The following is a 25896-nucleotide window of genomic DNA, read 5'->3' on the forward strand; positions in this document are numbered from 1 at the left end:
GTTATGATCTCAAAGTTCGTGGGTTTGAGCCCCACATCAGCTCTGTGCTGACAGCTCAGAGCCTGGAGCCTGCTTCAGATTCTGTGTCTCCCTCTCTCTCTGCCCCTGCCCCACTCATGCTCTGTGTCCCTCCTGCCCTTCCTCCCTCCCTCTCTCCCTCTCTCCCTCTCAAAAATAAACGTTAAAAAAGCAATAAATTAATATAATCTTTTTTTAATTTTATTTTTTTTAATTTATATCCAAATTAGTTATCATATAGTGAAACAATGATTTCAGGAGTAGATCCCTTAATGCCCCTTACCCATTTATCCCATCCCCCTCCCACAACCCCTCCAGTAACCCTCAGTTTGTTCTCCATATTTATGAGTCTTTTCTGTTTTGTCCCCCTCACTGTTTTTATATTATTTTTGTTTCCCTTCCCTTATGTTCATCTGTTTTGTCTCTTAAAGTCCTCATATGAGTGAAGTCATATGATTTTTGTCTTTCTCTAACTGACTAATTTCACTTAGCATAATATCCTCCAGTTCCATCCACATAGTTGCAAATGACAAGATTTCATTCTTTTTGATTGCTGTGTAATACTCCATTGTGTGTGTGTGTGTGTGTGTATATATATATATATACACACACACACACACACACCACATGTTCTTTATCCATTCATCCATCGATGGACATTTGGGCTTTTTCCATACTTTGGCTATTGTGGATAGTGCTGCTATAAACATGGGGGTGCATGTGTCCCTTTGAAACAGCACACCTGTATCCCATGGATAAATGCTTAGTAGTGCAATTGCTGGGTCGTAGGGTAGTTCTATTTTTAGTTTTTTGAGGAACCTCCATACTGTTTTCCAGAGTGGCTGCACCAGCTTGCATTCCCATAAAATCTTTTTTGAAAACGAAAAAAAGAATTTTCTTCTCAGTTATTTTTACAACCCTCATTATAATATCTAAGTGTCTCCTTGCCCACTTGAAGCAATCAAAAGTCCATATTCTGTATACCATGATAGTTTTTTTTAAAGATTTTATTTTTAAGTAATCTCTATACCCAACGTGGGGCTCAAACTCACACCACCAAAATCAAGAGTCACACACTCTACTGACTGAGCCAGGCAGGCACCTCCTGATAAGTTTTATATGAGGTATCTCATTTATTTCTTGCAAAAAACCCCTGCTCATACTATCCACATTTTATAAATGAGAAATGAATTAATGTGTAAGATTGCACAATTGATAGGTGGTAGAGTATTGATTTGAACCTAGAGCTTGTATGTTTAAGAAAACTGCACTGTCTCTCAAAGTAAAAAAACTAAAAAGCGTCCACATAGAAGCAGCATCTTGTGTCCTTCTCGAACCTCTGTCACATACAGCCTAATCGCCTCCAGTCCAGCCTCCACCATGTCCATCAGAATGACCCAGACCTCTGACAAGGTGTCCACCTCCAGCCCCCGGGGCCGTCAGCAGCCACTCATACATGAGTGCACCTGGTGCCTGCATCAACTCTTCAGCCTTCTCCTATATGAGCAGCAATAGCAGCTTCTGGGGTGGCCTGGGCACCAGCATGAGTATGGTCAGGGGCTACAGCAGGGCCAGGGTTATGGGGCACATCATGCTTGTCTCCGTGAACCAGAGCCTACTGAGCCTCCTTAAGCTGGAGGTAGACCCCAACATCCAGGCTGTCAGCACCCAGGAGAAGGAGCAGAACGAGACCCTCAACAACAAGTTTGCCTCCTTCATCGGCAAGGTGAGGCACTTGGAGCAGAGCAAAATTCCGGAGACCAAGTGGAGCCTCCTGCAGCAGCAGAAAACAGCTCAGAGCAACATGGACAACATGTTCAAGAGCGACATCAACAACCCTGGGCGGCAACTGGACACATTGGGCCAGGAGAAGCTGAAGCCAGAGGTAAAGCTTGGCAACATGCAGGGACTGGTGGAGGACTTCAAGAATAAGTACAAGGAGATCAAAGAGTGTGCAGACATGGAGAATGAATTTGTCCTAATCAAGAAGGATGCAGACAAAGCTTACATGAACAAGGTAGACCTGGAGTCTCACCTGGAAGGGCTCACCAACAAGATTACTTTCTTAAGGCAGCTGTATGAAGAGGAGATTCGTGAGCTACAGTTTCAGATCTCAGACACGTCCATGGTCCTGTCCACAGACAATAGCTGTTCCCTGAAACTGGAAAGCATTATCGCCACGGTCAAGGTTCAATATGAGGACATTGCCAACTGCAGACAAGCTGAGGCCTAGACCACATATCAGATCAAGTATGAGGAGCTGCATATATTGGCTGAGAAGCACAGGGATGACTGCTATCATACAAAGATGGAGATTTCCAAGATGAGCCAGAATATCAGTCAACTCCAGGCTGAGATTGGGGGCCTCAAAGGCCAGAGGGCTTCCCTGGAGGCCTCCATTGCTGATGCAGAGCAGTGTGGGGAGCTGGTGGTTAAGGACACTAATGCCAAGCTGGCCAAGCTGGAGGCTCCCCTGCAGCAAGGCAAGCAGGATATGGTGTGGCAGCTGTGGGAGTACCACAAGCCCATGAATGTTAAGTGGGCCCTGGAGATCGGGATCGCCACCTATACTGCAAGCTGCTGGAGGGCGAGGAGAGCCAGCTGGAGTGTGGGATGCAGAACATAACTACTCAGGTGGGCTGAGCTCAGCCTATGGGGGCCTTAGAAGCCCTGGCCTCAACTACAGCCTGGGCTCTTTCCAGTCCAGCTTCAGATGTGGAAGGGCTCCAGTTTCTTCATCCGAGTCAGCTCCTCCAAGGCCGTGGTTGTGAAGATCAAGACCCATGATGGGAAGCTGATGTACAAATCATCTGATGTCCTGTCCAAATGAACAGTCACTGTAGTCCCTCCCACCCACCCACCCCACTCCTGAGGCTGCCATAGAGCCTTTGGGGGAAGAAGCTGTGCATGGGGAGCATCAGGAATAGGAGACCCACTAAGGCTCACCCTGGCCCTCAGCCTACCCTTGGGGTAGTCTGCTGCCCTGGGTACCCCCTCTTGCCCATGCCCCCAGCTAAAAGCCAATCCCAAATAAAGCCTCAGATGGCTCTTCCAACCCCCCTAAATTTTTTTTAAATAAATTAATACATAAAATAAAAACCTAAAAAGCAAAAACACACAAATGGGAAACAAACTTAAAGAACAACCTAGGATCACAATGTTTAACATCAAGTTTCATTGGTTTGACCCTTCCAAATATATCCTAAATCCAACAACCTCTCACCCCCACTGCCTCTCACTGGGACACTGCAATCAGGGACCTCAGTGGTTCACAGAGCACAGTGTGGTCTTGGGATCAGCAGCATGAGCATCACCTGGGAACTGGTTAGAAATGCAGATTCTCTACCCCCTCTGCCACCCAAGACCTGATTACTCAGAAACTCTGGGGGATGGGAGTGGTGAGCTGTGTTTTAACAAGTTCTCCAGAGGCCTCTAGTACATAGTCAAGTTTAACAACTGGCCTAACAAAAAGATGCAGTAGTCTGTTCTTCCGACAGTTTTGCCAACTTTAGCCAGTCTTTATTGAAACATCTGTCTTTTAAGAGCTACTCTTCTGTCTTTACTGAATAAAAATTTACCTTCAAGACCACAGTGATCTTCAGTTCTTCTCAAGTATGTGCTTACTTCAACAGCTGAACTAAATCTGCACAAATCCAAAACCTCAGATCTCCTGTGACCCTGAGAATTTCCAAGGCTTCATGTACCAGTCTATGTACAGAATTGTTTTTTCTTAAGTTTATTTACTTACTTAGAGAGAGAGACAGAAACAGAGAGAGCGCATGCACATGCGCACAAGTTGGGGAGGGGCAGAGAGAAAGGGAGAGAGAAAATCTGAATCAGGCTCCGTGCTGTCAGCACAGAGCCCAACATGGGGCTCGATCTTAACAAACTGTGAGATCATGACTTGGGCCAAAATCAAGAGTGAGATGCTTAACTGACTGAGCCACCCAAGTGCCCCTGCACAGAATTCTTTATAGTGAAGCAGAGTTTAACAATGAAAATAGTTAAAAAGGACTTCTATTCTCTGCTTGTGCCTCTCAATGAACATTAAAGGTGACTACAATTAAAGGACCAAAACTTTCAACTCCTTGTATGTCAATAATATCTCAACACAGCTTAAAGAGATGTTTTAAATATCAAGTCTGGCAAGGATATGGAGCAACTAGAACTCTCTCACATTGCTGGTAGGAATGTACATTGGTACATCCACCTTGGAAAAATATTTAACAACAAAGACTAAAGATACAGGTATGCCCATTCTATGACCCAGTAATTCCATACCTGGATATACACCCAACATAAGTGAGTGATTATATCTACCAGCACATACATATATACAAGAATTGTCATAGCATTTATAATAGACAAACACTGGAAACACTCAAATATCTGTCAAGTATACAACAGATAAATAATTTGTGGAATACTGCAAATAACCTGATTTTAATAAAAAAAAAATGAGGGGTGCCTGGGTGGCTCAGTTGGTTAAGCGGCCGACTTCAGCTCAGGTCATGTTCTCATGGTTTGTGAGTTAGAGCCCAGCATAGGGCTCTGGGCTGACATCTCAGAGCCTGGAGCCTGCTTCAGATTCTGTGCCTCCATCTCTCTCTGTTCCTCCCCCACTCGCACTCTATCTCTCTCAAAAATAAAGACTTAAAAAATTAAAAAAATAATAAAAATTAAGAAATAACCTGCTTTTGTCACTTGCAACAATATTGATGTCTTAAAGATGTAATGTTGAGTGAAATAAAGCATACAAGAAAGAGTATATATGATTCCATTTTTATGAAGTTAAGAAAACACACAAAAACTAATGTGTGGTGATAGAAGAAACTTAGAAGAGTGATAACTTCTTAGGGAGTGGACTGGGAAGGGGATGAGGAAGACATGTGGGATGTGGGATGTTTTTTATCTTGAGCTTCATGATAGTAGACATATGTAAAAAGTCATCAAGCTCGATCCTTAAGATTTGTGCACTTGACTATACATGAGTAACATCTCAAAATAAAGGAAAAACATGAAATTAAAGAAGAATATTAAAGGAGATCTGAATCATAACTATAGAAACAGCGCTAAGAGTCAGCTTTCCTCTGCTCTCCAGTTCACTAACCAGACTCCCAAACTCTCTCTGCCATCCAGCACATAGTTTTTCCTTTCTGTCTCCCTTCTTTCAACCTTAATCCCAGGTTTAACTTGGCTTTTCACTAAATCTTTTCTTCTTGCTCAGCACCACCTCTCAGGTCCATCTCTTTCTAAGTCTATCTTGCTCTCCCAATTCTGCATCCTGAAAGATCTCAAACAGGAGAGCAAAGATAAAATTCTCTTTGCTAGATAGCTATGGAGAGAGAAGTAGAGAATGCTCAGCCAGTCATGTATCTCATCTTCTCACACACTCTTAGTTATGAAGTTAATTAAACTTTCCTAGGGAAATGGTACCACTGAGTAATTATTACTCTTTAATGAGAGTGGATACCCATACAAATAACAGACTCTTCACTTAAAATGCAGTAAGCTTTGACCTTGCTCTTAGCAGTATCTACTAGCCTATACGAGGAATTCTATGCAGCATGTTTTTGGCTGAAGATTATAAAGCTGAAATTGGGAAACAGCAGGGCTTCTGGAGAATGGCAGAAAAGCTAAATTGCAAATTCCTAAAATATGAATATTGGCAGCACATGTCAACTTTAAAAGGAACTGGTCATGGGCACAGAGGACAGAAATAATCAATAGCACTTCCCTGGTGTAACTCGCCAATGTTAAATTTATAGTCTCTGACCATTTTTTTTTTATCAACGTAGGATCTGAGAATACCTGAGGTTCAGCAGATATATTCTTAAAGATCTGCAGTAACTTATCCCTTTAGAAAAGGCCCATAGGAGGCTACCAGGGGCTGAGAGGAGTGGAGAATAAGAAGCTGTTATTTAATGGTTTCAGAGTTTCTGTTTGGGATGATGAAAAAGTTCTAGAAATAGTGATGATGGTTATATACCATTGTGACTACAATTAATGCCACTGAATTGTACACTTTAAAGTGCTTGAAACAGGGATGCCTGGGTGACTCAGTCGGTTAAGTGGCCGACTCTTGTTTTCAGTTCAGATCATGGTCTCACAGTTCATTAGTTCGACCCCCACATCAGGCTCTGTGTTGACATTGTGGCACCTGCTTGGATGCTGTCTCTCTCAAAATAAATAAAATTTTTAAAAAAGAATTTAAAATGGCTGACACTGTAATTTTTATGTTATGTATATTTTGCCACAGTTTTTAAAAAGGTCTGTAGGGACTTCCAATTCCGGTAATATGGCATATTAGCTATCCTGAAAATGTTCCTAGGACAAAAATACATGAAAGGTTAGAAAAGTCTTTTAAATATTTCATAAATGCATGATTGAGGTAGTGGAAAGTAAGTGAAATCCTCAGAGGTTTAAAAAAAATTCAAGATGAGGGGCACCTGGCTGGCTCAGTCAGAAGAGCATACAACTCTTGATCTAGGGGTCTTGAGTTCAAGCCCCACATTGGACATAGAGATTACTTCAAAATAAAATCTTTTAAAAAAATTCAGGATGATAAAAGGTAAATTCAGTGAGGGGGCTAAGCTCTAAAACTGGCAGCTGCCCTGATGTCATCTGCTGACCTTAGCTATTTTAATGGACCTTCAGTAGAGACAGAAGATAACGCCCAGAGATGTGGAAACTGGGCCTCACTGAGTGAACTAGACATGACCAATCATCCCCAGAGTGTTACCTTGAAGAAGAAACTTCGGCCTTCGCTATAGATTGAGGAGAAAAAAAAATCTCTCGTGAAATTTTTTTTTCTTAAATTTTTTTAATGTTTATTCTTGAGAGAGAGAGACAGAGCATGAATAGGGGAGGAGCAGAGAGAGAGGGAGACACAGAATCCAAAGCAGGCTCCAGGCTCTGAGCTGTCAGCACAGAGCCTGATGGGGGGCTCAAACCCATGAATGATGAGATCATGACCTGATCCAAAGTCGGATGGTTAACCAACTGAGCCACCCAGGCACCCCTCTCATGAAATTTTCTGATTACAAACTGGCCTCCAAGCTTTGGAGCCTATAAGTCTTGATAATTCCTATTGCTCCTAGATTAGACTTCTTTTCCACCATCTTTTTTTAAAATGTGAAAAATCATAATAGATAAATTTTTTAGGTACAACTTCCCTAATTCATTCACCTGTTGTTCATATAACATATTTTCCAGACACATTTTCCAACAGTCTTCCTTTGGGTACTTTCTGGTGTGTTCCAGTATCCTCTTAAGGAATCATGGCCATGATGGGAAATAGTTACACAGATTTGGCTCAACCTGTACAGAGTAGAGTAGGACTATTACTGCTTGTGATTGGTGTAATACTTATCTACTACTGGATAACAAATAACTCTAAAATTTAGTGGCCTGAAACAACATTTATGATCTCACAGTTTCTGTGGGTCAGGAATCTGGGTGCAACTTAGCTGGGTCCTCTTGCTCAGCGTCTCTCACAAGAAGGCAGTCAAGTCATCAGGTGAATGGCAGTCATCTCAAGGCTCAGCAGGGGAAGAATCTGCTTCCAAACTCACTCATGCACTTGTGGATAATATTCAGTTTCTTCAGGCTGTTGGTCTAAAGGCCTCAGTTCCTCACTAGCTGTTGACCAGAAGCTGCCCCCAGTTCCTTGCCTCTCAACAGGATAGCCTGTAACACAATAGCTTGCCTCATTAGAATAAGCAAGTGAGAAGAACCTGAGAGAGAGGGTGGGGGCGGGGGGGGGAGAGAGAATAAGGAAGATGGAAGTCATGGTCTTTTATGACCCCTCATTTTTGCAGTCTTCTATCTATCAGAAGCATATCACTAGTCCTAGCCCACACACAAAGGGAGGATTACACAAGGCATGATTACCAAGAGGCAATGATCATTGGGAGCCATTTCAGAAGCAGCCTACCACAACTGGACATCACACTTCTAATCCACCTAACTGGGACGTTAAAAAGCTGTACCTTAATGATTTGGATTTAAGTAAACCATCAGGTTAGTGGGGCTCTTAGGTACTTGGCAAAAGTAAATGTCAATCCCCTCTGGAGGAACTTACGTTAAGCTCAGGCATTAATTACTTCCACCAGATAGAATTACAACAAATAGGAGTTTGCAATAAAAAAGGAGAAAAAAAAAACACTACCATGAGCAATAATCAGCAGACACAAACGATCAGAACTGCCAATGTTATAGCTACTGGAATCATCAGATACACAATATATAATAAACATGTTTAATATGTAGAATTGAAAATATAGCTAAGGAAGAGAAAGTTAAAAAAGCAAGCCAGATTTGAAACAAAAACAAATATAATTTCTAGAAATTAAAAATAAAATAATTAAAATTATAAAATCAATAGACTGGTCAGAACAACAGATTAAACACAACTGAAGTAAGAAATAATGAACTGAGGGGCATCTGGGTGGCTTGGTCAGTTGAGCGTCCGACTCTTGACTTCAGCTCAGGTCATGATCTCACGGTTCATGGGTTCTAGTGCCACGTCAGGCTCTGGGCTGACAGCATGGAGCCTGCTTGGGATTCTCAATCTCTCCCTCTCTCTCTCTGCCCCTCCCCTGTTGGAGTACATTTTCTCTCTCTCAAAATAAATAAATAAACTTTTTTAAAAAATGAACTGCAAGATGGATTTCAAGAAACTACTCAGAATGCAGGAAGATAAAGACATGGGAAATATTAGAGAGGGGAAAAGACATGGAGGATAAAAAGCAATTACATCTAATGGGACTTTCAACATGGGGGGGGAAGCAAGGTAAAAAGAATATTCAAAGTAAGAATGGCTAAGAATTTGCCATGTTTGATAAAGATGACAAATCCTAAAATTCAACAAGCTGAATAGTGCTGGGTACCTACCTAGCCTTCAGCTCCACATTCATCTTTCTATCCCTAGCAAAGTAGCACTGGGATTGGGTGTTTGTAAAATGCTTTTCCAGGCTCCTTTAGCAGGTGGCTTCCTCCTGGATTCTACCAATAAGAGGCACTGGTACCTAATCATAAGTAGGAAGAGGGTAATAGCAGAAGTTTTTCTCATACTTGCTCTCTTCCTTTTTCTCCTTCTGGCCACAAGCCCTTAGCCATATTTCCTCCAACCATCCAGCCCAACCATTCATGGGATGGTGGCCCCCTACCCCACCCCCCAAGGTTCTGGTAGCATAACCTCCTCCCTTTGGTGCCTTGAACCCTAGGGATAGGCTAGCTACTTTATGCTTTCTAATCTCCCAGCTACTTCACCTTTGTTCCGCTTTTAACCTTCCACTATATGTGTAGCCAATTCCCTTATAAAATCCTCTCTGTTTTGAAGTACCTAGAATGGTTTCTGTTTTCTTGCCTGGACTCTGACCGATATGCTAACAAATTGCAAGCAAGTTAAATAAAAAGGAAATGCACATCTAGACACGCCAAAGTGGAACACTAGAAGGAAGACAGACTACCTAAAACAAGAGACAGTTAAACTGATGCCAGACTTCTCAACAGCAACCATGGAAACCAGAAAATAAGTAACATTCTCAAAATGCTGAATGAAAACAAGTTTGAAACTAGAATTATATGCCCTATGAAACTATAATCTAAAATAAGAGGGAAATCAAGATGTTTTCAGACAAGCAGTAAGAGATTACTCTTAAAGCCTGCTGCGTTAAATAACAGGGACGCACTGAAGTTTGTTTAAACTTTGAAACTTGGGGTTTGGGATGTTGTTTCCCCCTGGGCCTTGCCTTTAGAAGTCCAAAAGGCTGAAGTTCAGCAAAAGATAACACTCCAGAATATACTTCTTCAGCATATTGATTATTTTAAACTATTTTTTAAGAAGCAGCAGATACAGGAGAAGCTCTGAAACTGAACAGAAGTTACCCTTTGAAAGAAACAGTTACAAGGCAAATCTCCATTTGTAGGGTTGTCTCCCTCTCTGTACCAGGAAGAGGAGAATGATTCTCAATCTCTAGAAACTCTTATCAGTGCAGAAGGCAACAACTTAAATCTGCTTAACAACCTTACCCTTGTTTATTGTGCTTTTCCTGGTAACCTCCCATAACTGGCTCCCCCCACCAACATCTTTTATCTTTAGCTGAATATGATATTTAAAATGGTAGCCTGGTTCAGCTGCAGACTAGCCAAGGCCACCAGCATCATTTCAAACAACTTCTGACTGGAGAGGATCGCGGGTGTGAGATGTTTGTCATAAATAAATAACAAAAATAGCAAAAAATAAAAATAAATAAAGTGATAGCCTGGGCCATTTCAAGAAGTTACTCAGTTTTCCTGGATCTTTCCCATGTATATAGGAGGTATACACATTATTAAACTTCTGTTTGCTTTTCTCCTGTTAATGTTTTATTGGGGGGGCGGGGCTCTTAGCCAAGCACCTAGAAGGGTAGGGAAAATTATTTTTCCTCCCCTATATGGCCAAATGCCTACTTCAACATCATTTCTGGAATCTCTAAAAATTTGCACAACCAGTGATCATATGATGGAGTAGGTATCATCATATATAATTTGTTAAACAATGTCAATAATATGAATAAGGTGTGTCACTTGCATGTATTGAAAATATTCACTTTCTTTTTTATTTATTTAAACAAAATTTTTTAACGTTTATTTTTGAGAGACAAAGCGTGAATGGGGCAGGGGCAGAGAGAGAGGGAGACACAGAATCCAAAGTAGGCTCCGGGCTCTGAGCTCTCAGCACAGAGCCTGATGCGGGGCTTGAACCCACGAACTATGAGATCATGACCTGAACCAAAGCCGGACACTTAACCAACTTAGCCACCCAGGCACCCCAATATTCACTTTCAAACATACACAGATTCTAAAATAACTTGAGGTGAAAAGATTTTTTATGTATTTTCTAAGGTTAAATCCATCACTTGATTAGCAAATGTATACCCATTACTGAAGAGTAAAATGCTGTGATAATTATAATTTTTAAAACTATTAAGCTTATGTAGAAAACCAGTTAAGAATCTACATTGCTTGGCTTTTGCTAGGTTATGCTGTGGCAACAAACTCTAAAACTCTAACAACTGTATTTAATTTTTTGTTCTTCACTTCCACTTACGTTACAAGCCTTACAAGAAAAAAGTGTCACTAAGGAATTCTTCACATCTTGCAGGAAATCAGTTTGCCACTTCAAAATTTCACAAGTAGGAAAAATTCCAAAGTCCTGTTCAACAGCATCCTTGATAAATCATCTTCAATTTATATATAAAAATAATATAAAGTTTATGAAGAATAAAGAAAGTATTAAAGCAAAATGAGATCTCAAAACCACATTTTATTGCCACTTATTAAATTTCAAAATAATAGGCTTCTTGAGAAAGCTTTAGGAAGAGAATTCCTTATAGTTCTATGCCTAGGGAAGCTAAAAGTAAAAGAAAAATCTTATTGACAATATTACTATAGACCATAGGTCAGCATGCTTTTTCTTTTAAGGACCAGATAACATTTTAGGCTTTGCAGGCCATTAGGTGTCTGTCACAACTATTCAACTCTGTTGTGGTGCAAAACTACCAGGGATAATACACAAACAGAGGAGGATGGCTGTGTTCCAATAAAACTTTATTTACAAAACTGGCAGTGGGCTAGATTTGAGCCTTAGGCCATAATTTGACATCTCCTACTAGATACTATAAACTATTTTCAGTAGTTGAAGATGAAGGATTTTTTTTGTATTTGCTGAATCTATAAATGCTAGTTTTTAAGTTCCTTCTAAAAAATGTGTTCTCAAAAAAGTCCTCGAGTAGTATTCTGCTGTAGATGGAAAGGCCATGATACTGTTAAATGTGCTACCTTACCTAGGACATGAGACATTTGGATATGCAGAAACAACTACAGGTCATATTTAAGTCTGATGAAATGATAGTTTAATAATGAATTAAACTCTGCTGCTGTTCGGTTGTTCAGAGACTGCTGAGGCCTCACGCAGCTATCAACATAATACATTCTGACTGAAGAGCTACTTATAGGATGGAAAATCAGTTTTACAATGTGCCAACTATTATTAATAATAGAACAGACATGCTAAAGGCTGAAAGTGATTTAGGAATCAGAAGTATACAGTGTTTTGTTCAATCACACTTTAGTGCTATAATCAGAAAGCAGTTATCACTGTCTATAAGCAGAAGGATAGTGAGCCACTTCCTCATACTTCAGTCAAAGACAAAAGTACACGATGTCCAAAGACTTTGGAATTGCCTTGTCATACATTTGACAAGATGTTGAAACAACATGGAATAGCAGCCACTACATGTTTAAAAGCCATCCTAAACAAAACCAAACTAATATGCTTTTTAGATGGAAACAATATATCTTATTAAAACTGTTTGCAGAGAAAGTACTTTGCTTGCTGGAACCTGAGGAAGAAGTAACCAAACTGATGCTTTCAGAGTACAAGTACTTCTTACATGATAGCTGCTGAAAAGATTCTCTTCTCACTCCAGAAAGATGCAGACATTCATGTACATGAAATGAAAATGAAATGCAGATGGAAAAACCTAGATGACTGGTTTCTTGAAAGCCAATTATATTGCTCTATTTGCACATTTTTAGAGCCAAGGTTTATAAGGACAAACATTATTTACATGAATGTAAAGCAGCAATTGCTGGCAAAAAATCTACATATATTAGGATTAAAACATAAGTGAAGGCAGCACTTTCAGAATAGATTCATAAAATATTTTCTTCAACTGGTACTAGAAACTTCCATTTGTGGGACTGCTTCAACCAAACTGCACCACCTTCAGGAACCATACCAGGACTAAGATTTAAAATGAGGACGTCTTTGCCTTGGTTGGTTCCTATTAAAGAGAAAGGGAAGGCTTAATAAATTGTGTGGCCGCATCAATACTAGCAGTACCCCATAATGGCAGCACTAAGCAAACATTATGTGCGATTATACCCTCCATAGGTGAAAGTGAATATCTACTTCCGTGGTAGATAATGCTACTGTTTATTTCCAGGTATTCTTCTCTCCTTCCAGGTGATTACACTCCCTCTGCCCTTTACATTAAGCACAACTATTTGACTACTTTTGGCTAATGAAACATGAGTGGAAGTAATGTGTGCACCTCTGGGCTGTAGCACTTCACTGCCAGGGGTAGCTACTCTAGTCTTCTCTTTCTCTGTTGTAGTGAACTCTGAAGCTCATTGTGAGATGTAAGCATGATAAAATGATGGACTATCCACCAGCGTGCCAGCCCATGATGGATACATAGTAGAAACAAAAAATAATTCTTTGTTGTTTTTAGCCCCTGGGATTTTGGAATTTGTTACCCAAGCATGATAACCTAGCTCATTCTGACTAGTATAATTTAGTGTCATAAATGCACAGTGTAATGACCTGAGAAGCAAACTATCAGCTCACACTGATAAGAAATAAATATTCCATTGGGGCGCCTGGGTGGCTCAAGTCATGATCTCACAGCTCCTGAGTTTGAGCCCCACATCGGGCTCTGTGCTGACAGCTCAGAGCCTGGAGTCTGCTTTGGATTCTGTGTCTCCCTCTCTTTCTACCCCTGCTCTGCTCATGCTCTGTCTCTGTCTCAAAAATAAATAAACATTAAAAAAAATTTTAATAAATAAATAAATATTCCAGGGGTGCCTGGGTGGCTCAGTCGGTTAAGAGTCCGACTTCGGCTCAGGTCATGATCTCACGGTCCATGGGTTCCAGCCCCGCATCAGGCTCTGTGCTGGCAGCTCAGAGCTTGGAGCTGCATCGGATTCTGTGTCTCCCTTTCCCTGCCCCTCCCTGCTCATGCTCGCTCTCTCTCTCTCTCTCTCTCTCTCAAAAATAAATAGGCATTAAAAATTTTTTTTAATTCCAGCATAAAACATCAAACTTTATTTTAAAATCTGAATACTAATGTTTTTAATAATAAATTAATAATAATATTTAAAAATTAATATCTAATGCTATATTTCATGATGATTCTGGTATCTCAGAAGTTCATTATATGATTATATATTTTGCTTCAGCCAAATATTGATTTTTAATTTGAGGCTATTTTGCATTCAGCCAAAATAAAAATCTAGTGCCCCCTCTAAAAATAATACAATAAATTAAAATTGTATGAATAAAAGTTTGTCTCTGTGTCCTTTATTTAAAATTGTTACCTGACAGGGGCCTCTGGCTGGCTCAGTTAGTAGAGCATGTGACTCGATATTGGAGTTGTGAGCCCAAACAACACATTAGCTGTAGAGCTTCCTTAAATACATACATACATACATAACTGAAAGAAACCCGAAATGATCTGTAAATTACGTCACAAATTTATTTGAAGGAAAAAAATACCTCGATCTTATGGAATTCAGGCAGTTTTTAGCCTCCATCTTGCATCCTCTAACTGGTCTCTTCAGCTGCCACCAGCTGGCTTCCACTACTGATAAGTTCCAGAAACCAGCAGGATTCAATTCAATGTTTTGTTTTGACTGCTGGGTCCCTGTTGAGAACACCAAGTCAGCTGAATAAGTAAATTTTTAGGGTGGGAACAGAAAAACACAATCAACTCATTTCCAACATATTTTGGGTAATCAGATGGCCACACAGTAGCTGGTACTTGTCCCAGCAAGGAGCCTAGACAAGGCTTCAGCCTAACAAAAAGATCTTAAGTTAATATTCTCTTCCAAGGGAAGAACAGTGTTAAAAACTACAGTCATTATGTAAGAATGAACAAAGGTCAGTTCAAACACAACAGCCTACCTACAGTCTTTGTGTAGTTTTAAGCATTAATAGCTTCAGAATTACTAATTCTACAAACTTAAAACATCATTTGAAAGTAAAAATACCTAAATTTCTTTCATGCTTTAGTCTTGGGAATTTTTGAAGAATAAATGTATTTCAATTTTTTGTTTCAATGTTTGTTATCTTCAGTTGATAGACTAAAGAACTTGAAATTTAAAGTTATTCAAAATTCACAAAATGAAATAAATGTAAAAGAAATTTAAATAAACTTTCAAGTGATGGTTTTTACAAGTTTGCAGCAATTATACTTCTGAAATTATCAAAACCTAAAACTGCACTAAGACTGTCAGGGCACCTGTACATGGAAAACTGTGTGGTCACAGAGTGCTTGAATATAAACTTTCATAATTTACACCCAGTTATGTCCAACATAAGTTGAAATATTTTGTAACAACACATATCCATACATATATGCAAAGAAATGTAAAACTGAGTCATAAGATCTCTTGAAGCTAGAAGGACATGGTGTTAAATCATTAAAACTTTAGGAAAAGGATAGAAAAATAAGACAAATTAGTAGCAATATCTGTAATACAGCTTTCTAGTATTATACTATCATTTTTTTTTCTTTGAGGGCTGTTGAGGGTCCATTTTTATTTGGGATACTTGTTATTAAATATTATTATGTTCTCGATATTAGTACTGGTATTATTATTGCTAATGATGCTTTTCCAGAAAAGTTAACTTACAAAGACATGAACATTAAGAGAGAATGCAGAAAAACACTCTATGAGTTTTCCTTCCCATTAGAAGTCATCCAGTTCAGTGATTCTCAATCTTGCCTGCACAGTGGAATGACCTAAGGAGCTTCAAAAAAAAAAAATACTGACCCTTGGGTCCCACTCTGAGATTGATTCAATTAGTCTAGGCTGCAAAAAGGCATCCGAAATTTTAAAAGCCCTGCAATGATCCTTTTATACAGTCAAAGGCTCAGCACCACTACTCTAGGTCAATATATAATCATATATAGATAGGCATAAAAATCTGTGCAAATATTCAGAGCTCCAATTTTAAAACATAGCACCAATCTCAAATTATATTATGGAAGGGGTTGCTAAATGAACCTAATCTAATCAACATGGATGAATCTCAAAAATAGTACGTTGAGCTAAATAAGCCAAACACCAAATTGTGTACTGATTGTATGGCTCTAGTTACATAAAGTTTAAATAAATTAGAACAGGGGTAAGGGGGCAAGTACTGACTGGGAAGGGACAGGAAGGAAATTTCTGAGATGAAAACGTTCTCTGTGTTGATTAGGATAGACAGACATATACAGTTATCAAAACTAATAGAAATGGACAGTTGAGACCTGCATTATGGTTTAGTTATATGTAAATTACACTTCAATTTTTAAAAATAGAAGAAACACAATTAACTTAAATCTGGATACCTATGACAGGGTTTAAGAGGTGAAGATGATTATTACTTCAGATGACCCCAACCTCTCACTAGCTTAAAAGGAATGGCATTTGTTTCCTTTATCCCAAGAAATTTTCCACTTTCCCTTGTGATTATTTTTCTCTTAGTCCGCTATTTTAAAATGTATTGTTTAATTTCCACATATTTGTGGATTTCCCAAGTTTTCTTCTATTATTGATTTCTACATTTAGATTGTGGTCAGATAATATATTCTGTACTCCTTCAGTCTCTTTAAATTATTGAGAATTATTTTATGGCTCAATATGTTGTCTATCTTAGAGAATGTTTCATGTGCACTTAAAAAGAATGTGTATTCTGTTGTTGAACATAGTGATCTAAATATGTCTATTAGATATAGTTGGTTTACAGTGTTGTTCAAGTTTTCTATTTCCCTAATCTTCTAATTATGGTTTTAATTATTGCTGTATTGTTAAAAATGAAGTATTAATGTCTCAAAATATTATTTTTGAATTGTCTGTTCTTCAGTTCTGTTGATTTCTGCCTCACATGCTTGTTAAGTAAATATACATTTATAATTCTTAGATATTCTTGAATGATTGACCTTTTTATCATCATAAAATGTCCTTTGTATCTATTAATAATTTTGTCATAAATCCTATTCCATTTGGAAAAAAAAAGGAATGGCAAACCCAAGGCCAGAACCAGAGAGTATAGATAGCCAACAGCAGGGAGGGCCAAAGCCTAAGAAATCGCTAGAGGGCTGGCAACAGGAGCCCAGCAAACACGCAGACCTCAGCGCCCCAGTGTCCCATGAAAATAAGCCCCCGCACCCTTTTCCGGTGCGTACAAGTCCGTCTGTGTGTGCTATTCGAAAGCGTCCGGAGGGAAACGGCGCCACCGCGCGAAAGGAACCGGTGGCAGCTTGGTTCCTGCGCGGATGCTGGGGCTGTAGGCGCCGAGCTTTCAGCTGGTTGCAGCTCCCAGGGAGGAAGACGCCGGGGCTCGCCTTCCCTACGCTGGCTCCGCCACTGCCATGATTCCGGTGTCGCTGGTGGTAGTGGTGGTGGGCGGCTGGACTGCCGTCTACCTGACCGACTTGGTGCTGAAGGTGAGGGCCTCGGGCCTAAAGCCGAAGCCCGCGGTGTCCAGGGCTGAGGCGCAAGGCCCGAGGCCTTTTCTCTTCCCCTGCCTCGCGCCTCCCGGGCTGGAAACCGCGCGGCCGATACCCACGTGCGCCTTTCCGCGTGGCGCCCCGGCCTCGTGGAGTAAATAAAACACCACGGGGCCCAGGCAGGGGTATGGCGGTCTGCACAGCTACCGCAGTCGCATTGCGGGGCAGTGCAGGCCCCGCCGCTTTCGGGGCCTCCTGCCCGGGAGGCGCCAGTAGTGGGTTTGGGGGGGGCCGGGCCGATACCACACCCCGCGGCAGTGCACCTGGGAGGAAAATAAAAAGTCACTTAGGAAAGGCATTGTTTTCCCTCATTGTCTTTAAGGCCACGACCCTCCAAAGACTCTCGTACTGGAATGAATCTAAATCAAGTTGTAATTTAAACCTGTAGTCTCAAACTTTAAAGTGCATACAGTCGTCTAGGGTTCCTGTTTAAATTCGAATTCTGATTAATCAGGCTTGGGGCGGGGTCTGTGATTCCGCGTTTGTAACCAGTTCCCATGTGCTACCAATGCTGTTAGTCTATGGACCATACTTCAAAGTAGCATCATCAGGTAACAGGATTTAGATAGCTAGTTTCTGACTACTCCACTTCTAATCTGCACCCTGTACCCACCCCACACATACGCCCTGGGTGTACGGTCCACTCGAGTTACTTGGGAAGGGTAGCAAAAATTCTGCACAATTGTCTGACCACATGCTTCTAGCAACCTTTGGAATTGAATGGGGGAGGTGGGGCGGGGAGGTAAAGTCATTATACAGAGTTTATTCCACAATACCGTTCTCAAATGTTTAATAAAACCTTCATGTTATGAATACCGTTTTAAAAAGAATATTATAATTTAGTATTGTGTGCTTTACGTGTAACAGTAAAATGAAATGATACTTGTGCTTTTTTGTTGCATTTAAACTTGCAAAGTGAGGAGATTATAGAGTCTTTAGAACAACGGCTGAGTTCAGCCACTTCCCAACCTTTGTGCCTTGGCCAAATTACTCTCTGTGCCTGGGTTTCTTCATTTTCAAAAAGTAAGGATCTTCTGAGATAGTAGAAAGGATTACGTTAGCTCACACACGTAAAGGTTTGCTACTTCACCTGAAATTCAAGAACCAGCAGCTCTTGCGTCGTCAGGGAGCTCTTCAGAAATGTACAATCTCAGCCCTCTCCCTGACCTACAGAATCAAAATCTGAATCTTTACCAGATCCTTTGGTGCTTCCTCTGCAGGTACTTGGCATAGTGTTTAGCCTATCATAAGCAGTACAGACCACTGCTTCCTTGAACAGTGATTTTATTGTCTAGGAAAAACAAAGCCACATCATTTCCTCATGTTGCATATGTGACAAAAATCAAAAATAAAGAGCATCTGGGTGGCTCAGTCAATTAAGCATCAGACTCTTGGTTTCAGCTCAGGTCATGATCTCACAGTTTGTGAGTTCAAGCCCTGCATCAGTCTCTGTGCTGACGGCGTGGAGCCTGCTTGGGATTCTCTCTCTCCGTCTCTCTCTGCCCCTCCTTTGTGCTCGCTCACTCTCTCTCTCTCTCTTTCAAAATAAATAAACTTAAAAAAAATTTTAATCCAAAATAAGAAGAACTTTTCAAACCTCTCCAGTCTCTGGTCAAGTGTGTGAGGTGATGAGGTTACTTTAATTTCAGTAACAACCCCTAGATCCCCAACAGAGTACTATTCCTTGAGCAAAAGACCTCACTCTCACTCAGAGTCACTGTCTGGGCAATGGAGAGACCTCAAGCTCTAGGAGTCTGTACCTTCAGCTTCTTTTCTTCTAACTTGATCTGTTGTTCCACGTTTGGTTCTTCTAGGATTTCCTCAGTAGACATCTACTGAAGGGGCGTGTCACTCTACTTTTCTAAGTCTCAGAAAACAAGCAGGTTGAAAAACTTCACCTGAAGACTGAGAACAGAGGACATTATAGATCCAAAGACAAACGGATACCTGTATCAGTCAGGTCATTTTTTATGATTGTGATAGGACTGAAATATCTTACAAACAAATTCCTCAGATGGATGGGCATCAATATGATAAAATACTTAACTGTATTTACTGTAACTGAGGGGTAAAAGGGGTCATTGTCAGGGTATATAAAACAACCTTATATCATCCAAAATCCTACATTACTCAAGGACTTCAAACTTCCCTAAAGATAAAACTTGTTCGGGTGTGTATAAGCAGCTATCCCATCAACCCTGAAAAATGTAAGTTATTAAGAACAATTTGGTTTTATAAAAGTTTTGTACTTCCACATGATCAAAGGCAGCTTAAGGTCTCAGAGTGGTTGCTAAGAGGATAGAAAGCACTGATTGCAGCTAACCTGTCCTCTGAGTTGGATTGGTTGGAGGTCTTTTTAGATTATAATACAAGACCTCTTTCTGTGATAACAAGGCTTCTAGACCTCTGCTGTCCAGTGTGGGAGCCACTAACTACATGTGGTCATGGAGCATTTGAAATGGGGCTGGTCTAAATTTGAAATGTGCTGTAACACACTGCATTCAAAGACTTACGTACAAATAAGTAAATGAAATGTAAAGTATTTAAATAGGTTTTTTATATAGATTACATATTGAAATGATAATATCTTAGATATTTTTAGTTAAAAAGTATGTTTAAATTAATCTGTTTCTATTTACTTTTTTAAATCAGCTACTAGAAAATTTAAAATTACATATGTGGCTTGCATTTGTGGCTCACATATGTCTATTGGACAGCGCTGTTCTAACTTTGACAAACTTTTTCTGTAAAGGGCCAGATGATAAGTATTTTAGCCTTTGTGAGCCACATAGGCTCTCTGATACATATTCTTGGTTTTTTGTTGTCTTTAACCCCTTAAAAGTATAAAAACTATCCTTAGCCCATAGGCTATACAAAGAAACAGGCTGTATGGGGCACTTGGCTGGCTCAGTTGATAGAACATGCAACTCTTGATTTCAGGGGCTGTGAGTTTGAGCCCCACATCGGGCGTAGAAATTACCTAAAAAACAAAAAAACAAAACAAAACAAAAAAAACAGGCTGTAGACCACATTTGGCCTACAGGCCATAGTTTGCCAGACTCTAACCTCAACAGACCAGCTAGTCTGAGATCTTTAATATCCTGAAAAAGAAACATACAGCTTTAAAATTATAAGTATTTGGGCAGTCAGTATCTTCCTTTCCTGTAGAAAAGACTTCTTTTTGATTTTCTTAAACATCATACATGTTCTTCAAAACTGAGTGATGTGGAACTTTTTCTCTCCTAGTCATCTGTGTATTTTAAGCATTCTTATGAAGACTGGTTGGAAAACAATGGATTGAGCATCTCCCCATTTCACATAAGGTGGCAAACTGCTGTTTTCAATCGTGCCTTTTACAGTTGGGGACGGCGGAAAGCGAGGATGCTTTACCAGTGGTATTCTTCATTTTTCTTTTTGGTTTAAAGTAATCATTGTGATCATGAGAAATGCTTGTCAAATGAACTATTTCCATCATTTTCAATCTACTGAGTTTTAAAATATTGACAGTATAAAACGTCTGGTTTTCTATAAACTTAAATGGGATTACATCATTGTGCTTTTGCATACATCAAAAATCAAGGTTCTATACCTTATCTGGATAGTAGTACATGGGTGCACACGTAAAAATTCAGTGAGCAGTACATTTGACACTTGTGCACTTTGCTGTGTAAGTTATTCACTAATAGAAATGCCAAAAAATTGGAACATTTTCCATCATGAAATTAATTCTGTAGAATTCTGTCCCCTATCATAACACATAGAAACAAGGGTCCTGGGAGTCATAGGATACCCAAAAGTCTTCAGGCTTTCCCCTATACTTCTTTTCTGATAGTCCTCCTGGGTAATGGTATTTAAAATATTTCACAGCCAGTAAAGCATATGCACAAACCACTAGGCAAAATGATCAGCCAGATTGTAGCAGCAGGGTTCTGGAGTCCCCTGGCCATGCCAGGTATACTCCTTTTAAGTTATTATTTTTTTTAATCAAGGAGCATATAGTTTATTGTTAGGAGATTTATAATGATCTCTGGGCCACCCTAAGGACCAACACATTTTGTAGTTGACAGAATTTCTAGTATGGGTGTAAAGGGCCTTTGTCTAAATTCCTTTTTGCTAAAATTTTAGCACCACATGTTACAGAGCTAAATGTAAACAGGTCATTAAAAAGCAGAAAATGCAATAGCAAATCAAAGCAAGCAAAATAGAAGGAAACAATAAAGAGCAGAAATCAGAGAGATAAAAACTATACAGTAAAGAAAATCAGCAAAGCCAAATGTTGGTTCTTTGAAAAGATTAATAAAACTGATAAACCCCTTCCATAATTCTGAAGAGGAAAACACAAGTAACAAAAATCAGAATTGAATGGTTAGTATCAAAAAGATAAGTAACAAGCGTTATTGAGGATGCTGAGAAAAGGGAACCCTCGTGCATTATTGATGGTAATATAAATTGGTGAAACCACTGTGGAAAACAATATGGAGGTTCCTCAAAAATATTAACAACTGAAATACCACCAGATGGTAGCTACACTTGTGGTGAACATAGCATAATGTATAAACTTGTTGAATCACTATGTTGTACACTGAAACATAGTGTGTCAACTATACTTCATTGTGTGTCAACTGTACTTCAATTAAAAAAAAAAAAGAAATACCATATGATCTAGTAATTCCACTAATGGATATTTACCCAAAGAAAACAAAAACACTAATTCAAAAAGATATATACACCACTATGCTTATTGCAGCATTATTTACAATAGCTGTGATACAGAAGCAACCCAAGTGTCCGTCAATAGATGAATAGATAAAGAGGATGTGGTATATATACATAGTGGAATATTAACCATAAAAAAGAATGAGATCTGGCCATTTGCAACAACAAGGATGGAACTAGAAGGTATTATTCTAAGCGAACTAAGAGAAAGAAAAATACCATATGATTCCATTTATATACGGAATATAAAAAACAAAACCAACGAAGAGCCAAACAAAATATGCAGAGACTTAAATACAGACAACAAATTGGTAGTTACCAGAGGGGAGGTAGGTAGGGGTATGGGTGAAATAAATAAAGGGGTTTAAGACATACAAACTTCCAGTTACAAAATAAGTCACAGAGATGAAAAAGTACAGCACAGGGAATATAGTCAATAATACTGTAACAATATTGTATGTCGACTACACTGTATGTGATGAATCTTGAATAATGTATAGGATCAATATGTTGTACACTTGAAAGTAATGCAACAGTGTATGTTAATTGCACTTCAATTTTTAAAAAATCAGAATTGAGAAAAGGGAACACGACTGCAGATTCCATGTACATTTTTTCAAAATGAAATGATTGTGAACAACTCCATGCCTATAAATTTGACAATGTAGACAAAATGGACAAGTTCGTTGAAAAACACAACTTACCAAAAAGTGAAGAAATGTAATAGATTATTCCCAACTATAGAAGGATAATTTGTAATTATTGTAATTATTAAAACAGTAGAAGAAGGAAACTGTTGTTAAATTTTACCATGTTAATATTTAAGCTCATCACAAAATAATAGCTAAAATAAAATGAAAACAAAAGAATTGGAGATAAAAAAGAAATGGATGTCTGTAATGTCAGAAGAGCTTTTATAATTATGTGAGAACAAGATCAAAACAATTCTATGTAAATGGACAAAAGAGAGGAAAGAAACTTTATTGGGAACAATATTCAGCCTCTTCAGTTATGCGAGAGTTGTAACTTACTACAACTGCTTAAAAGAGACCAGTGCCTGTGTTTCAGTCATGTATCTCAAGTTCAGGTAGGAAAATGAAGCAGAGTTATTGAAATTTTTAGCCATTATTTTGAAGCTATGAAATGTGGCTGGTCAATAAATTTGCTAACCCGTGAATTTTGAGGAAGTGTATGTTTATGCAATTTTGCTTCCTCCCGACAGGTTCAATTTTGGAATGGTGTTTGGCGTAATTGCTATGTTCAGCTCTTTTTTTCTCCTGGGGAAAACGCTGATGCAGACTTTGGCACAAATGATGGCTGACTCACCCTCTTCTTATTCTTCTTCCTCTTCTTCCTCTTCCTCTTCTTCCTCTTCCTCTTCTTCCTCTTCTTCCTCTTCATCATCTTCCTCTTCCTCCTCTTCTTCCTCCTCCTCCTCACTTCACAATGAACAAGTGCTACAAGTTGTGGTAAGTACCTTCTTTTTGCTTTAAATTTATTGCAACATGAATATAAGATATTTCTTCTGGCTGGCATAACTCCTATCCATGTTATAAATATGGAAACAGATGAAAAGTCTCACGATTTCTCAAATTACCTGCTTAAACAAAAATATTAATAGGAACGTAGCAAAGATTTGTTGGAATATGTAGTAGGGGTGGTAGTAGTAGTAATAGAACAAATGGACCATGAAAACTGTCTACAATTACACAGATATTTGAATTAACTTAGTATCTTCTTGAGGTGTTAAATGATTGTTTCTATCAAAGAATAAGCATGCTGATTTAAGATCTCTATAATGTATAAATAAATTGCATTTTAACCCTATGCAAAGTGTTGCCTTTCCTCTTCATGTCTTTCAGACTCTAACCAATAATATCCTTTTAATTAAAGATATAAGACCTTGAATGGTCACTGTGATTTCCTGATGTGAAGAATAATGTGCTGAGTTTTACTCCTTAGACTGTAAGCCATTTATAATAATTCTCATTTCAAAGCACATGTGTAAACAAACCTATACCGTATTGATCCATGTCTCCAGGGTTTAGAAGGGTGCTTTACCATTGACTTTTATTTCAAATTTTTCACATGTGTAGTTTTTATTTTCATGAGTCGTGGATGTTATGTTCTTAATCATGCTCTTATTAATGGAATAGACTAAGAGCTAATAATATATTTTTTAACTCATTTTTTGTGGTTTCTAGTAGGCTGGGTCACTATGGGGATATTTAGAAGTCATTAGTAGAGAATGATAATGAATCTCTCTTATGGTAATAGCTCTTTTTTAGAGGTTGAAAGGATTTGCCAGGTATGGCCTTAGAAGAGATGATTAATTTCCTCAACAATTACTAAGTATATTCTGCCTACTGGCCATATGCTGAGTCCTGCTTATATGGGGAACAAAATCCAATCCTAGCACTCAGGAAGTTTTAGTCTAGAGGGAGAGCTGCTGTGATTGTGCTATAGTTGGACAGAGTACAAGGTGCTGTGAGAACAGAGAAAAGGCATGCTGAGATGTGCCTGGCACTGGGAAGAGAGGAGAGGAGAGCTTCAAGGGAAGGGTGAGGAGAGTCCTCAAAGCCTCTAAGAAAAGATGGCAATTGAGCATCCCAATAACAGAGGGAACCTTATAATATGGAAAGGTGGGGGATTGGGGAGAATAATAGAATAATAATAAAACCTAAGTAATATACATGCTTTCTATGTGAGGTTTTTGTGCCCATTTTATTTTATTCTTTAACAATCTATGGGTAAGTATCTCATCACAGATAAGAAAAGCAAGGCAGAGAGATGTTAAGTCACTTGCCTGTGGTCACAGCTCATAAATAGTGGGTCCATCACTCACCCACCACTGACCTCAGAGCCATCATGCTCTATTCCCTTAAGAAAGACCACTAATTCTTCAAGGAACTATAAACTAACTTTGACCTGTGTCTAGGAGGTATATGGTGGAAGGTATATGATGCAGGAGATAAAATAGGAAATACCGGTAAGGCCTGGGTTATGAAAGATCATCCTAAGGAGTTTTGATTTTGGGGGGTGTCTAGCTAGCTCAGTTGGTAGAGATGTGACTCTTGATCTTGGGTTTTGAGTTCAACGCCAGTGTTGGGTGTGGAGATTACTAAGTAGTTTTGATTTTTACTTGTAGATAACAGGTCTGTATAAAATGGACCAAAGGAGGGTTACACTGAAGATGGGAAGAGCATATTAGAGGGCACTTTGGAATAATTCACTGTAGAAGTGATACAGATCTAAACTAAATTGGTGGTAAGAAGAAGGAAGGAGGCAGATTCAAAGGGTCTTTTAGAGTGGAGTTCTCAGGCCTTGGTGTTTAAGTGAATGTGAGGCTGGAGCAAGAGGGAAGAGTTAAGGACGACTCTCAGGCTACATGATTGGTTATTGTTTGCCAAAGAAGAGGATAGTAGAGAAAGAAGCAGGTTGGGAAGAAATGTGATCATTCGCCTGTCTGCCTAGGATTAGAATGATAAAGTGTAGCTCAGAGAAGAAATTATTTCTTCTTTCTGCATCTCAGTTCATTCATAGAGCTCACAAAAATGTTGACTCTGTTAGGAGTCCTGCTTTGGAATCATGAAGAAGTCAGTTGCCCTCTGTAGTACACTGTGCATGTTTATGTATATATCTAAGAATGTTCTATCTCCTGGGGCGCCTGGGTGGCTCACTTGGTTAAGTGTCTGACTTCAGCTCAGGGCATGATTTCACAGTTCGTGGGTTCGAGCCCTGTGTCAGGCTCTGCACTGACAGCTCAGAACCTGGAGCCTGCTTCAGATTCTATGTCTCCCTCTCTCTCTGTCCCGTCCCACGTGTGTTCTTT

At 39.3% G+C, this 25896-nt stretch overlaps 2 protein-coding genes and 1 pseudogene across 3 annotated transcripts in view; 2 read left to right on the forward strand and 1 right to left on the reverse strand.

Annotated features, from left to right (window-relative positions):
• The window catches only part of SMPX (small muscle protein X-linked), a 104371-nt gene extending 89952 nt beyond the window's left edge, over nucleotides 1–14419 (reverse strand). Inside the window, exon 1 of the mRNA XM_047844208.1 lies at nucleotides 14345–14419. The gene's annotated coding sequence lies outside the window, so the exon portion shown is untranslated. The remainder of the gene's footprint in view (nucleotides 1–14344) is intronic.
• LOC125157463 (keratin, type II cytoskeletal 8-like) lies at nucleotides 1393–2848 on the forward strand (annotated as a pseudogene).
• A 2665-nt stretch (nucleotides 14420–17084) lies between the features above and the next one.
• MBTPS2 (membrane bound transcription factor peptidase, site 2) overlaps nucleotides 17085–25896 on the forward strand; it is a 38772-nt gene continuing 29960 nt past the window's right edge. For both annotated transcript variants that reach the window (XM_047844778.1, XM_047844779.1), the window contains exons 1-3: nucleotides 17085–17285; nucleotides 20595–20743; nucleotides 23287–23533. In XM_047844778.1, the coding sequence (XP_047700734.1) occupies nucleotides 17211–17285; nucleotides 20595–20743; nucleotides 23287–23533 (471 nt within the window). In that variant the 5' untranslated portion in view covers nucleotides 17085–17210. The remainder of the gene's footprint in view (nucleotides 17286–20594; nucleotides 20744–23286; nucleotides 23534–25896) is intronic.

This window comes from Prionailurus viverrinus, chromosome X (assembly GCF_022837055.1).
Source record: "Prionailurus viverrinus isolate Anna chromosome X, UM_Priviv_1.0, whole genome shotgun sequence".
NCBI classification, from domain to species: domain Eukaryota; kingdom Metazoa; phylum Chordata; class Mammalia; order Carnivora; family Felidae; genus Prionailurus; species Prionailurus viverrinus.